This window comes from Centroberyx gerrardi, chromosome 13 (genome assembly GCF_048128805.1).
Source record: "Centroberyx gerrardi isolate f3 chromosome 13, fCenGer3.hap1.cur.20231027, whole genome shotgun sequence".
NCBI classification, from domain to species: Eukaryota; Metazoa; Chordata; class Actinopteri; order Beryciformes; family Berycidae; genus Centroberyx; species Centroberyx gerrardi.
The window spans coordinates 8043511-8062872 of NC_136009.1; the positions used below are offsets into that span (position 1 = coordinate 8043511).

The window sequence follows — 19362 nt, forward strand, 5'->3', positions numbered from 1 at the left end:
GGTTTGATCCGTTCTCACCTCTACAACCAGTAAAGGCTTGTCTAATGATATCATGGAACACACATAACTCAGGAGAGGGATCATCCTTTCAGTGTATTTGTTTTATTAGCAATACAACACAAACAATAGAAAACAATCCAGGTAGATAAATAGTATGATATTAAAAAAAAGTTATTACGTAAAATAGTTTCCTTCACATTGTAGTTTGAGTGCTGGAGTCAAACAAAGCCGACTAAACCAGGCATGGGTAAGGTGAGTTAAGGCTACTGTGGTGTTCTGACATGGTTGGCTGCAATTTACAGCAGTGACAATACAAGGACTTGGCAAGAAGGCACACCTAGGGGTGCATAGCAACATAACACTGACACACTCATAGATAAACACACTCAAGACATTCAGAGCAACCTCCTCTACGAGAATTTCACCATAGGTTGGTATTCTGCAAAATGAGAGGTTTTTCAAAGATTTACAAAGATTTTGTATTTTTTTTTCAGTTGTTTTATAAGTTTTGAGTTACTGGCTCTCAAAAAGCAATCTTATGACATCATCAAATTGCATTTTCTCGATCTTGACAGGGAATAACTCAAATCTCATAAAACAAAAAAAAGATCTTGGTAAATTTTGTAGGAAAATGTCCCTTTTGCAAAACAACAACCTAAATGTAAATTTCAGCATCATTCCCCTTTAACGGATTTCACAGAAGCACTCTTCCTTCATGTAAGCCATGTGAGGCACATTTTGTCTGACAATACTTTTCACACATAATATATGCATGCTAAAGAAAACACATTGCTATAGTGAATAATACACATATATACACTATCATAAAATGGTGACCTGACTTTCTGCGTCTTACAATTATTTGTTCAGTGTCTTGAAAAAACTAGAATTAGGACAGGCCGTGAAGTTATAGCGTGATAGCGAAATAGAAGTGATATTTGCTACACAGTTTAATGACTTCAGTACTAATGACTTTTGATTAAAACACTTCATTCGCTGTGCTTGCATTAAATGCTAACATATTCTTCTTCATCCATAGTTTAGAGTTAGGCACAAGTGTGTTTAACTTGAAATATGATAATATTTTAATTAAATAAAAGTTAAACAATAATACTGGTATCGCTGTAACTGTTAATTGTCTATTCATAGTTTTAAAATATCAAAAATTCACATTTTTGATGAAGTACAAAATACACGAGATTTTAGAATTGAAGATACAGAAACTTATCTCACTTTTCATATCATCCGACGCTCTCAGATGAACTCTTTGACAAGACCATAAGAACACAGTGAAGTGAGACAGACAGAAGGGGGACAGGACGTGGTCTCGCCGGCTCCGCCTCACTGCTCCAGGACGATGATGTCAGCCACTCCGTGGACCTGCGTGAGCTGTTTACAGTCCAGAGACGCCACCAGCTTCCTGGGCCCAGGCTGGGTGGGGACGAAGTGCTCCGTCAACGTCACTGTGGAGTGACCGCCAACGTCACTGAGTGGGACAAGGAGAGGTAAAAGATTAGTCTGGAGAAGGAGATAAGTGGAGAAACATTGACCAAAACCTCAGAAATTGGGAGAGAAAGGGGATCACAGCAATGTGTACAATAATCAAGAATGGAAATATAATGAGTTTTCAGGATTTGAAAGAGAGATATGGATTAGAAAATGAGGATTTCTTTAGATATTTACAGTTGAGGGATTATTTTATAAAGGAAATACAAAACTCAAAAACCTCGAATGGAGTGCTTGATGTAATGATGCAGACATACAGTGGGACAAGATTCAAGGCAATCTCGGTGCTATACCAAAATCTAAGAGACTGTAAAGCTTTCTCTACTATGTACATTAAGGCTAAATGGGAGAGGGAACTGAACATTGACATTACAACGGAAGAATGGCTCAGCATGTGCGAAACACAACACATCACTACAAATTCAAGAACGTGGAGGGAGTTTGGATGGAAAAACCTAACCCGCTACTTCATTACACCTAAAATAAAGAGTAAACAAACTGGTTCACAACAATCATGTTGGCGGATATGTGGGAATAGAGAGGCAAACCACACACACATTTTTTGGGAATGTCATAAATTACACTCATTTTGGGAAAATGTGCATGTTACAATTAAAGACATTCTGGGATATGCAATACCTAAGGAATGCAAAGTTATGTACCTTGGAAATATAAATGATTGTGTCATTGACAATGATAGATATTTAACCAAGATATTATTGATCACAAGCAAGAAGGCAATAAGAAGAAATTAGTATAAGACTGAGGCCCCTACTATAGAACAATGGTTAGAGATTATAAGAGAGATTTATACTATGGAAAAAATGACTTATCAGCTTAGAGTGAGAGAAAATGTTCTTGTTAGTAAATGGAAGAAATGGATGATTTATGACACAGTGGAAAATGCTTACGGACTAACTGATATGTAAATTTCAAGATACTGGATTTGTATACGCCCTTCTTTGATAATGGACACTTGTAACCATGGCTGTTTTGTTTTTGTTTATTTTGTTTGCTTCTGTTTTCTTTTTCTATCTTTCTGGTTGTAAAAAAGTCATAAGTCAACATACACAATAATTTTGGTTGTATGCACAAACAAAAACTCAATAAATATTAAAGTTTCAAAAAAAAAGTGGGGAAACATTGATTTCGAACACTGTTTGTGAGTGTGTGGAGGAGAGAGAGAGAGAGATGGAAGAGAGGGAGATTTCTCAGTGTCTTACCCCACAACGACTTCGTGGCCCTTCTGCAGGCCCAGGCCCTCCACCCTGAAGATCACGCCCCTTAGTGTTCGTGGCAGTGGGTTGGTGAAGGTGATCTTGGCTGCCATCTCCTTGCCAACCACGGCTTCTCCCAACGGCTGCCAGAAAGAAAGTACCACTCAAACCGCTGTACATCATCACATGTTCCATTAGCTTAAGTGCTATTTCAGAACGTGAAGTGAGCCAAGAGGGGTGAACTAAACTTTCCTATGACAAGACACCACTCCAGAGTTAAGGTACTATCCTAGGTGCAAGTACAATCCTAAAAGGCAATCCTAACTTTGTGCGATCACACAAATGTGATGCTAAGCTAATTGCTAAAGCTAATCGTGAGCCTACCTCGATGCTGAGGTCAGGTGTGCGGAGCCTGAAGGTGGTCTGGTTGGCCAAGACTTGCTGGGTCTCACTGACCCTTCCAGACAGGGTCAGCATCAAGGCCGCTTGATCCACCAGTTGGTCTTGGTATTGCTGGTAGGGCAGTACCCAGTCAATGGTCTTCACTGTGTGGAGAGGTACAGAAAAAAGTATCACATATCTGTACGTGATAATACAGTGGCTGGGTTGGGATAGGCAAAAAAACACTGATTCTGTCCAGTCCAATGACACATTTGCGGCGATGAGTTTCTGAATGCGAGAAGAGGAGTGTGGGAGCGGTGTGAAAATTCACAGCTAAGGTGTGAAGATTCACAGCTGAAGTTCAGATTTTCACAATGCAAGGTTTGCTTCCTTTTATGAATTTCTGATTAACAAAGAACAGACATGATTTGTCAAAAATGATTTTCTCCAGTGCTGTACACCTTGACAGAGTTTGACACAATGTCTCATCCTTGACTGACTGACCCGAATTTACCTCTTGATGACCATGGCACTGTGGCAATGGAGCCATGGGAAAAATAGAAGCACTACTATAGCACTAATGCCACCAAGTAAGGAACATTAAATTTGACTGTAACTCCATTTTATAGCCTATGATTCTTGGCCAGACTTCTAGGTTTCACTGAGTGGCATAAGTTTAGATTGACAGTTGGGTATTACGAAACTCATTTCTCTACTGAAAGCGCCTTCAGTTCCTTATAGTGCTTTTCATTTGTCCTTTGCCCCTACATCCTAGACCTTAGTAGAAAGCTAACCTTCATTGGGCATGAGCTCCACAGACATTTGGTCCTTCTTGACGGTGCCCTTCAGCACACCGGTGTAGTACATGACGGCCACCTGGCTGTGCAGTGTCGTCCGGCGGGGGTGCGAGCTCAGGTTCTTCACCACGATGCTCAGCTGGGCGTCGGCGCCCATCCGGGGCCCCTCGCCTGCCATCTTCACCTCCACACTCACATCCTCCGCCATGGGCGTGGAGTAGACGTCCGGCTTGCTGCCGTAGCGGCTGGCCGTCTCCACGGCGATGCGTTCCTCTTCCGTTCCTGGGAGAGAGGGAGGGGAAGAAGCGAGATGTAGAGGAGCGCACTTCATTCCTTCAGAGGTTTAAGGATTTATGGACAAGTGCAAGAGATATGGAGCGTACTCTTTCCAACCAAAGCAAACATGGAGAAATACTTTAATATAGGGAGGAGCAGTGAATGCTATGCTATGCAGTGAAATTATTGCATTTTTTAGGTGGCAGGTTTCTGATTCTGAGAGATCACTCTAGAACTGCAATGACTTAGGTAAAATATGAGTATCGGTACCTTCAGAGTGTTTGTAGAGGTGCGTGATGTCTGCCCGCTCGTCTGAACCCACTGCCTTGGTGCTGATGTGGTGGCCGACGGCTTTCTTCTCACTGTGGATCTGGCTGAAGGTCCCATCCAGGTTCCTCTGCCAGTAGATCTTATCACTGTTCACCTGATAGGAAATTACCAGCACACACGATCAGCTCAAATATCAGAGCTCATGAGAAGTCTGCCTCTCATACTGATGAGAAAGTTGACCTAAAACATGGCTCTTATTCTTTATTCTTTGTTAGGATCCCCATTAGCTCACACTGCTAGTCTTCCTGGGGACCGCAAAGAAGTTTGCAACACAGTTGAGATAATAAGACAGATTTATTTTGCATTTGTGCCTTTGGATAGGTCAGAGATTCCACACTTTAATTGCCCTGTAACAGTGCGTCTGAGGAGATTTGATCTTGATCTAAGGGGAACCAGGGGACCCGAGCATGCAGTCCTAGTTTAACAATAATGTATGCTGCTAGCGGAGATAATTTGCTCTGAGATGCACTAAATTATTCAAAAAGATTCCTATTGCACACCTGATATATTCAAGCCAATTCCAAAGAGCATATTCAAAGCCATTTTAAAGCCAACCAACATGAATCCTAAATCCCTGCATTTTAGAGTGTTTCACTTTGCAATCGCTTTAAGAGACAAACCACTGGTATCACAAGCCTCTTCAAGTGCCATCCTAAACAATACACATCTTCCCATTTTCTAGCACTCACCTCAGCAAAGACAAAGGGTGTGTCGTGTTTGAGGTAGACCTGGCCGGCGCGGATGGCGTTGACGGAGGCGGGGCCGCAGCGGAAGGTGCCCTGGCTGGTCTCCTGGGGCGTGGAGTCAACCGCCTGCCAGCCTCCGTGACCGGGGGGCAGGTCTGGTCTGGCCATCCAGCAGTCGTTCCACACGTGGAAGTTCCTATGGGTTGTTGGGATTATATGATGTTAGGCTGAGGTTGTTGGCTGTGCACTGGGTTTTCACATATAGTTCTTCATTTCAGGTGCTTAAGCATGTCTGGGCATATGTCAGGTTGAGCAGAACTGGTATCAAGAATCAAGAGTCAACATAGACTCAGTGTTGCAATAAGACAGTCATGGATTGGTAAATTCGGATCGTAAATTTAATAGAAACAGTCCATACAGATGTAGTCATCCAACGTTTTACTACAAGCTTTCTATTCAAGCGCCTGTTACACTTACAACACTGCTTTGTGTTGGAGATGAACTGTTTGGGAAAGCATCAACCAGAAAGAGAGACAAATTGTGTTACCATATAGCAGATAGAGTTCTGCTTTATACTGCCGCACTAATGCAGGGTGGCACTGTAGATTAGCCTCCACAATATGAGAAGAGCTGGAGTGGATAATTGAAAGAGCATGATAGCTCTGGGTTGTCTAGTTAGAAGCGAGGCCTTTCAGAGCAGATCTAAATATACAGTACATTCCTTAGGCATGGCTTTACTTTTAGCAGCTGGTGTCCTGGCCTTGTAAAGGTACATGAACATCTTACCAGACAGAGTCAGCGTTGAGGTAGTCAAGTGGCTCCATATTCTCATCGAAATATACATCTGTAGTGAGTGATACATCGGTGTCATGGGCAGACTGGAAGTTGGTCACACTGCGGGCGGGTATGCCGAGACACCTGAGCACTGGAGAGAGAGAGGGGGAAGGAGAGAGAGTGATTAAAACAGAGTTTGAGAGGTCAACAAGCAGGGATGAGCGTATTATAATTAAATTATGCTCCCAGGTGCTAAGAGCTGAGCGAAATAACTCCAGACACTTCAACTGAGCAACTCTGGTCGCGTGGAACTTTATTATCCTGGCTGAGGGAAAGCAACACATGTTTCTCTGTCTGCGACAAAAGTAGTAGGTATGACAGGAATGCCAATGGGGGGTATTTAGGGTAGATATGAGCTATGGCTTGCTATCAGGGGCAATGCTATGTGCTAAGGTCAGCCAACTTGCATGTGAGGGGCCATCCTGCAGGCACTGTGAATTAAGTGTTCTGTTACAGAGCGGAGAGAGCTAATAAGAAGAGCCTGACAGACAGGAGGCAGGGAGGCCATGATTATAGTAATTTGCAGACTGTTTGGCAACCGAACAGACATAAGCATTGGGAAATACCACACTCTTGGGTATCCTTTGTGGCGTATGCACATGCACACGCACACACACACACACACACACATACACACAAGCTCTCTCTCATCTCATACCAGTCGTAGTGACCCCGGAGAAGACCCAACACTGTCCGTACGACACTGGCGTTCCATTGCAGGCGTGGTATTTCCTGAGGATCTCCACGCTGCCACTCCAGGCCGTAGGAGAGACTCCGTCATTGTAATTTCCTGACCAGTTCCCCACCAGCACCCCAAAGTCATCCTGGGCATTAATCTGAAAAGAGGAGAACGGTGACGTAATAAATCACAATTGAAATAGTGAAATAGCATCCAAGGAAACTGTTAAGATGTTCTCATTAGAGTTTCCTTGGTCATAGTGTTCATTTTCAATGCAGAGCATGAGAGATGATAGAGGGGTATTGGCAGTGATATAGTGGTACGTAAGTAAAAAGTTGGGTAAACTATGACCTCCAGTCAGTGATCATCATAATTAAACAATCACTAATATAAACAAAAATCAATTGTACATCCAGAAAAGCATTAATTTAGGCTTTTTTCTGCTTAAAAGATCCTATCTTCATATTTACATCTGTTTACTACTACTTACTGTAATGTACAACACATCTAGATCAACAAGCATATGTGAAAGTATAACCATACCAAAATTTGAACATTCACTCACCATGGCAGATATGACCCTGACCACGTTGACGGAGTCCCCTCGACCGGACGGAGGCATCTCACTCTTCTCCAGGATAAACAGACACGCATCCAGCATCCCCTCCTGGAACTGAAGCCAAGGCAACACAGATTACTGATTGATTGCAAAGGAATAAAATTCATCCAGATGGGAATTTTGGTCATATTTTGGGTTTGTACAATTATTTTGAACTTTAAAGGTGCTACCTGCAGCATTTTAACATCAATAAATCAATAAATCATCAATAAATTACCACATTCATTGTGAGACATTAGTAAACAGTAATTACCATAAACAAATGAGACCATCACCGAGAAGATTGGCAGCCTCTACCGGCCTCTACACCACATTTTACATTGTTTTACAGCACAAAGGGAGATTGCTTTATGGCACAAAACAGGAGGAGGGCACTGTTTGGGGGATCACTCACTGTTTTGACTGACATGGGGGTGAGTAGGCAATGACTGAATTTTCATTTTGGGGTGAACTATTCCTTTAATTTGACAATGACATATTGATGTTTTAAAAAGGCTGCACGCAGCACCCTTAAGTCCCATTTCGTCTTGACGGTCCGTACCTGTCCGAAGTTCCATGTGCGGGCGCCTATTTGTTTCTCTGTGCCATAGTAGATTCTCCCAGTGTCGTTCAGCACGTACTCCTTCCTCTCCTCCTCATCATCCAGGAACACTGTGTCCTCTGGAAAGAGACAACACCATTATATACATATCTTACATCATTATCATATATATTGACAATACAATGTTTCATCTGGCATTAATACAACTGAAGCTTTTCTGTAGAGCAATAGAGCAATAGTGTGTTTCACTGATATGGACTCCCTATTTATCATGTGTATAATGAGGATCCCATTGAAAAGACATTCAAATCTGTGTCCTCTGGAAAGATATAATCCCAACACATTATTATTATATGTATACGCCAAGCTAGACAAGAAATTCACTATGCAGCATACACTGTTTGATCTAGTACTGTGTACACTGCAAGCTTTTTCTGTAGATATGGATATGGACTCTAATGAGGTTCCCACTGAAAAGACATACAAGTCAAGATCTGGGCTTAATCCCTGTGTGTGTGAAAGTGGCCTGTAATCCACGGCTGGGAATACGTCAGTGACTAAACCAGCTAAGAATGTGATTTCTTTTCACAAAATGTCTCAAAGGGTCCCTGAGGCCAGGAAACGGTTAAGAAACACAATGACTACATGGACCTCGCAGTGGGGCCTGCATTCATTTAGGGGAAATGGTCTGCTTTGAGTGACATCAGCGCTACAGCGTGGGCGTGCGGCCCTAACTCTCTCTCTCTCTCTCTCTCTCTCTCTCTGTCTCCTTTTTCCATCTGTTTGCTCTCTTGCTGTTGATACACAGACGTGATTAGCAGTGTGTGGGAGAGGGAAAGTGACAGAGAGAGAGAGAGAGAGAGGGAGAGAGAGAGAGAGAGAGGACAGAAAAGCTAAAGGGTCGGAGTTGGTCGAGATGGGCATGAGAGAGAGCGAGTGGAAGGAAGAGGCCCTAAGAAGTCGCGAGGGAAGACTCCGGGAGAGAAAGAGGGGAAGTCGTGCTCGGGGAGGGAGTGGAGAAACACACCAGGGCGAGAATGTCTTGAGGTTTCACAGGAGAGAGCAGAGGGAGGTACAGAAGCTTAGAGCACTGACAGGATCTGGCAGCTGCGATTATTATGGTTTTCACTCCTTGCTGAATATCTCTGGAACGCAGGGAGAGAGCGAGAGAGAGAGACACAGAGAGACAGAGAGAGAGAGAGAGAGAGAGAGAGAGAGAGAGAGAGGAGGCCAGGAAAGAGAAGGATGGGGCGATGGAATGAGGGTCAGGCCAACAGGGACAGTGTTCATAAAAGAGATACCAAGATGGCAGCAAGACTGGGAGGGAGAGATATAAAGCGGGGGAATATAGAGGGAGGCAGTAAAGGAGAGAAAGAGGAAAGATTGGCACCAGCTGCAGGATTACTGCGCACTAGCCCCATGGCGGTTTATACAGTAATTGTGGGATTTCGACTTTTATGAGAGGGAAGAAGAGATTGGGCCGGGGAAGGAGAGATTGAGAGAGGGAAAGGGAGATTGGGCTCGCCGCCAAAAGCAGCTATACCATAATCAAAGACAGCCTGCTTTTTTTTTTTATTAAGCCCAGGTCCACGGCTTCTTATTTTGCTGTGTTGCAAAAAAAACATTTTTCAAATCAATATCCTGTGCCAACGATTTGCTGCGCTCAGCAAACCGAGACACACTTTGCAGAATAGACAATGAGCGTCCGCTTTATCTTGCACAAGGAACTGCCATGTTTGGATCAGCTGGGGAGCTTCAGAGGCAAGTGTGCCAACCGTCTTGAACCCCAGCCAAAAGAATTACATAACTCCCATAGTCACACAGGGTCATACTGTGGCTACTTGATGGATAGCAACACGTTCTTGGATGGTGAGTTGGCCTTTCCCGCCCATGTGCAACATTACATTGGCACTCCTCGAAGAGATTGAGAGGCTAAACACACTCAGGTTTCGTGCCAGTGTTTGCCATCAGAGATGATGACCCCGTTAGCCTAGTTATGTTCTGATAATATCTTCCACTTGGACACTACATGAGACACTTCTGCTGCAAGAAAAACATGCACTTCTTAAAGGAATTTTGTCTTAAAACCAAACATGTAATTCATTCCAGACATCTGTTACGTAATCTGCTTTGTCTTTCCTTCCCTCGTTCTTTCCCTTCCACATTCCTGCCCTCAATCCATCAACACGCTCTACCCCTTTCACACCCTTCCTCCCGCCGCCACCTTTTACCTTCACACCAAGGGTTGAAGAGCATGACGATGTTCTTGCAGGAGTCGTGAGTGGTCGCCGCCTCGCCCTTTGGTGAGCCGGTTGTCACGGTGAGGCCGTACAGGCCGATCACAGCTTTGGGAGGCGAGTTGACGGACAGCTTGATCTTGTTACCGTTCTGCTCGACGATCTTGGCCTCCCAGCGCTCGTCCTCCAGGTGTTCCACCAGTGGAACGATGACGTGGGTACCCTTGGACACCATGGGCAGGGGACCTATACAGCAGAGTTATGTTTATGTTACATTATGTTATGCATACACCACAAGCCTTCTCTGAAAGCACTACTAAAGTGAACAAAAGACTGATGCATTGCTTTGCTTTGTGCTGTTTCGTGTTATGTTGTTATGTTGTATTGCACAATATGCTCTCATCTGCATTCATGTTGCTGCAGACTACTCATGTCCATGGCTTAAATTTAATTAGATGAACCTGATTTGCCATGCTCATTGCTCATAGTATAACAACATCGTTTTTCATTGCAACTTTGAGTCACTTTGAGTCTTTTATTTCACTTTTCCACAGTATAACAACTTCTGATTTGAAAGTTGAACGAATGCATACACAAAGCATGAGTAAAATAATCTACTGAATCTATCTGCATCTGATTCTGTCATTTGAAATGAATGAACCTCCACTGGAGAACAACGCAACTGACACTTTTATCGTGATCGAGAAGAAACACTCAACAGCAACAGTTTATCTGATGGAATCTGTGCCAACCCACACAGTGTGTGTTTGTGTGTGTGTATGTGTGTGTGTGTGTGCGTGTGTGTGTGTGTGTGTGTGTGTGTCTACACATGCGCAGGTGTGTGTACATTCCTGTGTTCGTGCATGCAGAAGTATCTGCGAAACACATGCATTTTGCTTTGTGTCCATGTGAAAATTCAAGGGCTGCAGCTCCACACCACTAAAACGAAGCATTTTCACTTCTGTAGCAACATGCGGTAGGGTACTGAGTAAACCCCACTATTTACGTCACAGTAATTCATAGTCTGTTACCACTGTGGAAAGCCAGCTGTAAACCACACAGTGTATCACAGCCCTTCACTCAGCTGCGCATGGTTTCTCTGAGTAAACAACGCTTTGGTGCTGTGAAAGCCTCCCAGACTTCACACACACTTCCCTGCTCCAAGCTAAGTAAGGAAGTTCACTATAACCCACTGGCTGGATTAAGACTTACTGGATGCTTTGCTCTGAGCTATTTGCTTTGTAAGTGGCACCCTGCGGGGCTTTAGCTGCCATTTGCTGAAGGGAGTCTGGAGTTTATCGAGACACTATTGTTCTATCTGACCGAAGCGAGAACTCTCCGCCCTTCCTCTCCCTCCTCTGAATGCCCGCCACAAAGGAAATCAATGAAAAACACTGTCTCTTTTCTGGTGGAACGGCTTCGCCATTAATGAAAATTGACTGAATCCTTATTCGGCCTCTTGGTTGAACAAAATACAGGTTAGGAAGCAACAGATACGCCTCCGTTTTACATGTCTCAAGTCGTGTTTTTTTGTGCAGCACCTCAATCCTTTTCACCAAGCATAAAGCAACTGTGAAAGCAGATGATGAGGGATTCTATAACATTTGTTAACCGTTTAAGCGGCAGGTGACAGCAGAGCATTTATCTCACTGAAGCAGAGCATTTCTCTGCGGTGGGGTAATGGCCAGTTATTCCCAAGTGTGCAATGGAACGTTGTACTACGAAGCCCATAAATACCAGAGAGAGGTGTCTGGTGTCCTGAGGTCTGGGAGCTATTAACACTGGGGCTCGATGGGTGGAATCCTAAACCCAAATGGAGCGGCTATAGGGCTGAATCGCTGATCGAAATCGGTGCAGAACACATTTAAAGGTGCTGTGTGTGTTATTCAAAATTAAGATTATATTTCCCATAAACCCTGTTGTTTCTCGTTGCAAAGAGGGTGCTCCTACTTGTCTCCCTCGCCTTCCTGCCTCCTTTGTTTTGAAGAGCAAGAAGAACAACAGCCAATAACAGCCCTTGGTGACAGCCAGTATGCATTCCGACAAGGTAAACTAGCATGAAGTTGAAACAGTTGGTTCCTGTTTTGTGCCGTAAAGCAATATCCTTTTGTGTCGTAAAGCAATCCAGCAGATTTTCTACTAAATCCAACCTGTTGGCACACAATGTAAAATGAGGCTGCCAATCTTCTCTGCGATAGTCTCATTTGTTTATGGTAATTATAATGTCTCAAAAGTAATGTGGTAATGATTTATTTATGTTAAAACGCTACACATAGTGCCCTTACATGTATGTGTGTATGTGTGACTGGGTTTTTGTGTGTCTGTGAGCAGGTGCATGTGTGTTTTAGCACGTGTTAGACATGTGAATGGTGCTACTAATCCACATGTGCCCCACAGTTGCCACCCCTTCCTGTATCAGGGGGCAACAGCTGGCTGCCATGTCATGACAGTAAGACACTGTCTGCTGTAATCCGGACGTCAAATACTCAAGATAACAGACAGAAGCCCCAACTCCTTCCTTCCTGTCCACTTTTACTTTTTCCTCTCCGTCTGGCAGTGGGCCTGTAACTCTTGCTGTTTCTATCTCTCTCACACACTCTTTTGTTCTTTCTTTCTTTCTTTCTTTCTCCCCTGTCTCTCTCTCTCTCGCATAGACACATCATCGTGACTCCAAATATAATCATAACTGACCTATACATACACACACACGCACACACTCCACCACCACTAACAACAGCAACAACCCAACATACCGGTCTTGAGGTCCAGGTGCAGTTTGTCGGTGTCGGCGTTGAAGGGCCTGTTGAGCTCCAGCTCCATCTGGAAGGTCTGTCCTCGGCGGATGATGAGCTCGTCCCCGTGGTACAGGTCGGTGTGGTGCTCCTGCCTGTTCTGACCCGTCTTGGAGCTCAGCAGGTCCACCGAACGCACCGACAGCATCATCTCTGAGGGAGATGGAGAGAGAGTGAGAGGATGGCAGGAGGTGTTAGTGCAATCAAGCTGAGCAGAGTTGTTCCCACATATCCAAAAATGAAGTAAACCTATAGTGCTAGATGCCCAATAGGAGGGACCTTTTAAACTAGAACTAGGCCCAGCCACCCACAGTATATGAACAATATCACAATTCCAAACCCCACTGGACCTCAAAAGTTCGCCATGTTACCTTCCATCTCATTGTTGTCTTCAATCTGCGGCTTTGGCTTGGGAGGCTCCGGGGCCGGGGGTTTCACCACCTCCACCCTGTCTGTAACATCTTTGGCGCCGGCCTGGGGCTTACAGCAGCACGGGCACATCTTCCTGAACCAGCGCCGGCAGCTGCCCTCCTCCTGCTTCTTCTCCCCCTCCTTGTGTATGGTCACCTCCACTCTAGTGGGCGGGGCGGCGCCGGGGAAACGCCCCACCTCCGACGTGCCTCTCACTGTCAGCCGCTCACCTGGCATTCTGGGAGACAAATGGATAGATCAGCGGAGGGTGGATATAGAGAGGTGGATGGAGGAGGGATCGAATGGGTCGGTAGTAGACAGTGTTGGTGTGGAAATGCGGCACTGAGCAACATGTTGCAGTAATGTTATTACTTTTCCGAGTAACAAGTAATGTAACAAATTACTCTTTCATCTGCAGCAATGTTATTACAGTTAGTAGTCAAAATAATAAGTCATTACTTTTTATCATCCCTGTAAATATAAGAATGAAGCTGAATTAATACAAAAAAACTATAACCTAATCCCATCCCTTTCTTCCTCTCAGCTGATGAAATGACAGGAAAGTTCATTTTGTCATGGTGGAAGTATTCCCACTTCTTTGATTTTATCAAGCAAGGGAATGACACTTTGGAGACCAACACATATTTGGTTACCATGATCATTCACACAGAGGCACACAGGCAAGACATATCCCGATTTTTTAAGGTCAGAGGATGCAACTCACCAGTTTAAAGGCTTTAACAGAAATGTACTGTAATGAATTACTGGTCCTATGGAGTAATAAATAAAGACTAACATTACTATTGAAGTGAGTGTTGAGTAATATATTACTTGTTTACTTGTACAGTAGATAGAATCAAAAAAAAGAAATGCAAATGGTGGCAAGAAAAGAGAAGAGAGAAGTTCTCTTCTCTCTGGAGACCAAATGAGTTGCCCCTATGTGGAACTGTTCATGAACACAAATGCATAAACACTGTCTCCATTAAAGGAATGGCTAGTGTGAGCGCACACGCTGTACAGGTGAAGTGCAGTGCACCACAGTTTATTTATTTTGGCAAAAGATATGGTTCACATAAATCATCAAATTGATACAAATCTGATCTACAAAATATCTCCCCACTACTTCCTTCCCTCCCTCTCTTCCCTCTCTTCATCATCCAACCAGCCAATCCACTTTTATTTTCACTTCTTCCCACAATTACCACATTCCACACTTGCACTCTCCTCAACCGCCTGCCTTTCCCAAAGCATTCTGGGGGTATTTAGCCTTTCGTCCCAGTCAACTAAACTCCCTGAGAAAGCCAACATACCTCATTTATATACCAGCAGCTGGATCCCATCTGCCCCACCTCAGCTGCCGGGGAGTAATGCTGCGTGTGTACTTGTATGGCTCTGTGCATGCACACACACATGTATGGGCAGTACATCAGATGTACATTTATCATACTGTCACATCCCCTCCTCTTACACTGCACTGATAATCACAGCTGAATTAGATCATTTTTCACATGGAACACAAGCCAGAACTCCAGTCCTTCCTGCTCATCCTCGGCTTGTCCGCTTAACATCAAACATAAGCATGGACTCCGGGTCAAATGTCATATTCCAAATGTCAAAGTTGAGAAAGTAAAAAGTGTTTACAATCTAGAGGCAGGCAGAGGGAGGAGGCCTTTCCCTTTTATCCCCTTCTCTCCCTTCTCTTTCCCACCATCTGCACCGTCTCTCCGTCTAAACATGAAAGCCACAACTTGGCTGCGGCAAAATAAATCTATATAACACAAACATTAAAGTCCCAACAGAGTTTTTTGTTGGGTCTTGTAAAACACCAGCGGACCGTAATGAGCTGCAGCAACGCACGTCGTCAGGAGAAACGCAGCACTGTTAAACACACAAACACGTATAGAGCTTGAGTTTATGGGGGCCGATGATTCTCATTTTCACACGCAAGATGCTGCGGCGTCTGCATCCAAACATCACATCTGTTCAGCGCAGTATGTCCCAGTATGTCTGCAGTGTTGAACTTCGGCACGCGGGTGCGGAAAGTAAAGCTGGAGGGAGTGAAGGGTCGAGACCCGAAAGGTCAAGGGTCAACAGTCTATGGAGGCTTGCATGATGCCACACAGACTGTGAGTCCATTAGTCCTAAGACATTTCTTTTAGCGCTTGGACGATTATGTTTATCAGAGACAATTTTAAAAGTAGGACGAATTAAATTATATACACAGAAAAATAAAGGTGCCGAAAATGGTTGTTCAGAGTGATGCCGTAGAAGAACCATTTCTGGTTCCACAAAGAACCATTCAGACCAAGGTTCTTGAAAGCAGTGGTTCTCAACGTGGGGTCCGGGGACCGCCAGGGGGTTGAGGGGGTTCCAGGAGGTCCCCAGCAAATTGACGAATTGTTAAACTTCACCATTATTTCATTTACAAGGAGTTAACACAATTAGAGAATGTAGAAGAATGACTGTTTTGATCATAGTTTCACTGTTATCTCTCTACCTACAATACAGATAGTCATGGAATTCTGGGCAAAATCATATCTAACAATAAATATATTCTCAGATTTGGGTCCAAGAGACAAAATCTGCCCTTTATCTGCCCTTGTATAGCCTCATTTGCACTTGCACAATATATATTATGGAGGGGTTTGGCTATTTTCCACATCTATGCCATCACCCACCACCAAGAACCTTTTAATATCCCAAAGAACCATATTAAAGGTTCCTGAAAGGTTCTTTGTGGAACCAGAAATGGTTCTTCTATGGCGTCACTCCGAAGAACCAGTCCAGCCCAGTTCGCACCTTTATTTGTCTGTGTGTGCATCTATGGAAACGGATGACATCTATTACACACTGAAAAAAAAACATCCATTCTCTGCAGCACAGTGGAAATGACAGGTAGAGTGGAAACTACAGGTATCTTAACATTATGTCAGAAGTCTCACAGCTTCGGGAATACTCTTTGATAAGGTTGAGTCAAATATTTGCTTGGGATCCGGGGTGTCAGACGGGCTGAGCGCGGCGGTTTTACACTGATAACGTAGCGAAGTTATGCAGCACAGTTCAAAGGGTGGATAACAGCTGAGAGAGAGGTGGCAGGGAGGGAGGGGTGCTCCTCGCAATGTTAGACCCTCAAAATGCACGGGTAAGTATAGAATGTGTGTGTGTGTGTGTGTGTGTGTGTGTGGGTGTGACATTGTGCACGTGACATGTGCACGTCAGATTTTCTTTTTTCAGAGTTCCTCCGCTGGTCAGATGACATTCCGCTCCCTTCGCCTGTTTTGAAATCCTCCAGATATTTGGCAAAAACATTCAGTCATCATGACAAACACAATGGACAAGGTCAGCCAGTATTGCAACACCGTCTCCACCCAAAACTGACATCCACCCAAACTCTCTCTCTCTGACCCGTTCTGTGTTGCCTTTATGTGTCTACCTTTAATGAGGGTGAGCCAACATGTAGGTAGAAATGAACTGAATAGCATGGCAGGATTCAACACGTCCTGATTGCAGAGTAATACATGTAGGTACTGTATGTACAATGGTGTCATGTGTCTTCAAATGAAGTTGCCTTTTGCTTCTCTACCCATGTTTAGTCATCCTCAAGACCATGGGTGTCTAAGTGGGCGTTTGAAATGCAAGATAGAGCTGTAGTTGGCCAAATTGTACTAAGAATATTGATTATTTTGAGAATAAAAGGTTTTAAGGGTCTTTTATCAGTAATGTGTGTCTTTATACGCTTTTTAAAGGGCAAGTCATGTCAAAATCACTCCGCAGGTGTATTAAAATGGCTTCAAAATTCAAGTCCTGAGCGCTGCCCTAGAGTTTTGGTAGCAGATGAGACAATTTTTAGCATTTGTTTGGCAAAATAATTCCTTATAATGTAGTCATAATGTGGTTAAGTCTCGCTTTAATGCACAAATTGAATTTTAATCATGACACAGGTTATCAGCAGGGCTTGAAACCAAGCGTGACGGCCGTTCTCCCCCTGCCTATCACTATCACATGTATCACTTCTTCCATTATGCTTTGCCCCCCCCTCGCTCCCTCCCTTCCTCTCCCTCTGCCCATCTACCGCTCTGCCCAGTCAGTTTGTGTTGGCATGCTGACACGCCTGGTATGCCTACTGGCCCCTGAGATAAGCACTTCAAATTCAACTCACTATTCCCCAACAATAACACCCACTTTAACTGGCCCGGCTGGGCGCCCCTGTGCGTCTGTCTGGTGGTAATGTTGGTCCCATGTAAAAAAAAACATTAAAAATCACTGCAATTAATGCCAGATGTGTGTGCAGTGTGCAGTGCCACTTATAGAAAACACATGCAACAGCTGGCATGGAGTCTACTGCTATAGAATGCCTTGGTGAATGCCAGCTGGCTGGCCATCAACCAACAGGACTGAAAGGATGAAAACACCATATTTCATTTTCTGTCAAACATGGAAAATGGATTATCCATACGTACCAATCAGGTTAACTGATTTATTGGAATTTGTTCATTAATTCCAGCCTGCTGCATTTGGACAGAGGCATAAACTTCAGTCAGAGCTGGAAGACCGCATGTGAAGGACAGATATGATAAGGTAAAGATGTCAAGCAAATATCTGATGACAGGAGAAAAACCAGATCTTATATATGGCTATTATGAAAATGTTTAAATGTATTTTTTTCCTTTGAAGGAATATTAAATGATTTAATGACTCTCTCTTGCACATGTGCCAAACTCTCTCTCATACTCTCTCTTTCTCTCTCTCTCTCTCTCTCTCTCTCTCTCTCTCTCTCTCTCTCTCTCTCTCTCACACACACACACACACACACACACACACACACACAGCAAATCAATCTGTTCTGTCTTTCATTTGTATAAAAAAAAGACGTTACCTTCTTTATCCCTTTAAAAATAGAAACCACTATGCGTGTACCGCTATGTGAGAAGAGAATCCGTTACACTCCACTTCACGTGCCGCTAGTGAAGCAAACGAGCAGTGAACTGGTCTTAAAGCATGTAAGCAAAGTTCCAGTACAAAACTTCAAACTGTAAAATCTTGCGTTAGGAATGAGGGAAATTCTTACTTTGCGTGTGTGGATTCTTCTTGTTCGGATCAGTCGACCAGTCAACTTTTGGGAGGTCTTTCTTTTTTTGTTGTTGCGCGCTTCACTCTTGGATCGGAATATATATCTCCGGCCCGGACTTGGAATGCACGGTACTTTCAACTGACACACCCCTCTCTCCGTCTCCCAGCCCAGCCCAGCCCACCCTGCACGGCCCACTCCCACCCAGGTCCCGTGGAGCGCATTTTAGGGCGCGGTGCGTAAAAGGCTAAATGCGCTGCTGCCTGGCGGCTCAGCATGACTTCATATTGTCAGGGGCGCACGTATGTCATTAACTGTAGTTTATGAGCACATGATGAGCAGCACACACACGGCGAGAGAGAGAGGGAGAGAGAGAGAGAGAGAGAGAGAGAGAGAGAGAGAGAGATCAGCTCCATCTGGGGGTTTTGGATTTGGATAAAAATATTCAATTCAGTGTTATCTCCTATTTTGTTATATGGTTTTGAGGTGCCCAATAACATACCCAACTTTAAATAAGACACAAGCCCAATAGACAGAATTTGTAGAAATTTCGAGAGCTGGTATTGAAAAGCAGACTAAATGTCAATGTTACCAAACACTGAAAAGCAGAGAAATTGCGTTTGCAACAACAATATCAAAGAAAAAAGAAATTTGACAACATACAGACTTGGAGACCATAATCTTCAGATAGAAAAAAACATGGGTACCTAAAGAGCAGAGATTTTGCCAACATTGTAACCTCATGGAAGTAGAGACAGAAACACACTTTTATTTTCATGCCTTAAGTTTAACCACAGGAGGGACTCTTTCACTAACACACTAAATTTCAAGTATTTCCTAATTTTGGATGAACGGTCAATCACATTGGCTGCTAAATGTGTCATGACTTGCCATGACATCAGAGAGAGGCAGAGAGGAAGTTATGTTGTGCAAAATGTAAATAAATAAATTGTCAGCTGTAAGAATGAAAATGATCAGTTAAAGTTGG

The 19362-nt window shown here is 43.8% G+C and overlaps 1 protein-coding gene across 1 annotated transcript; it reads right to left on the minus strand.

The window, feature by feature from the left end:
* Positions 1-80: 80 nt before the first annotated feature.
* tgm1l1 (transglutaminase 1 like 1) lies at positions 81-18493 on the minus strand. The gene is made up of 14 exons (XM_071906451.2): positions 18375-18493; positions 13267-13544; positions 12857-13048; positions 10098-10349; positions 7867-7985; positions 7272-7379; positions 6686-6863; positions 5980-6118; positions 5197-5389; positions 4448-4601; positions 3899-4183; positions 3108-3268; positions 2730-2866; positions 81-1486 (listed from the first exon to the last, which is right to left on the minus strand). The coding sequence occupies exons 2-14, from the start codon at positions 13541-13543 to the stop codon at positions 1342-1344; spliced, it is 2340 nt and encodes a 779-aa protein (XP_071762552.2). The 5' UTR covers position 13544; positions 18375-18493; the 3' UTR covers positions 81-1341.
* Between the last annotated feature and the right edge of the window lie 869 nt (positions 18494-19362).

Excerpts from the sequence above, each read along its gene's own strand:
- tgm1l1 (XM_071906451.2), bottom strand. The coding sequence starts at position 13,543 with ATGCCAGGTGAGCGGCTGACAGTGAGAGGCACGTCGGAGGTGGGGCGT. Across the intron at positions 7,380-7,866 it reads GCACATGGAACTTCGGACAG|TTCCAGGAGGGGATGCTGGA; the intron begins GTACGGACCGTC and ends CCTTGGCTTCAG. Across the intron at positions 1,487-2,729 it reads GGCCACGAAGTCGTTGTGGG|TGACGTTGGCGGTCACTCCA; the intron begins GTAAGACACTGA and ends TGTCCCACTCAG.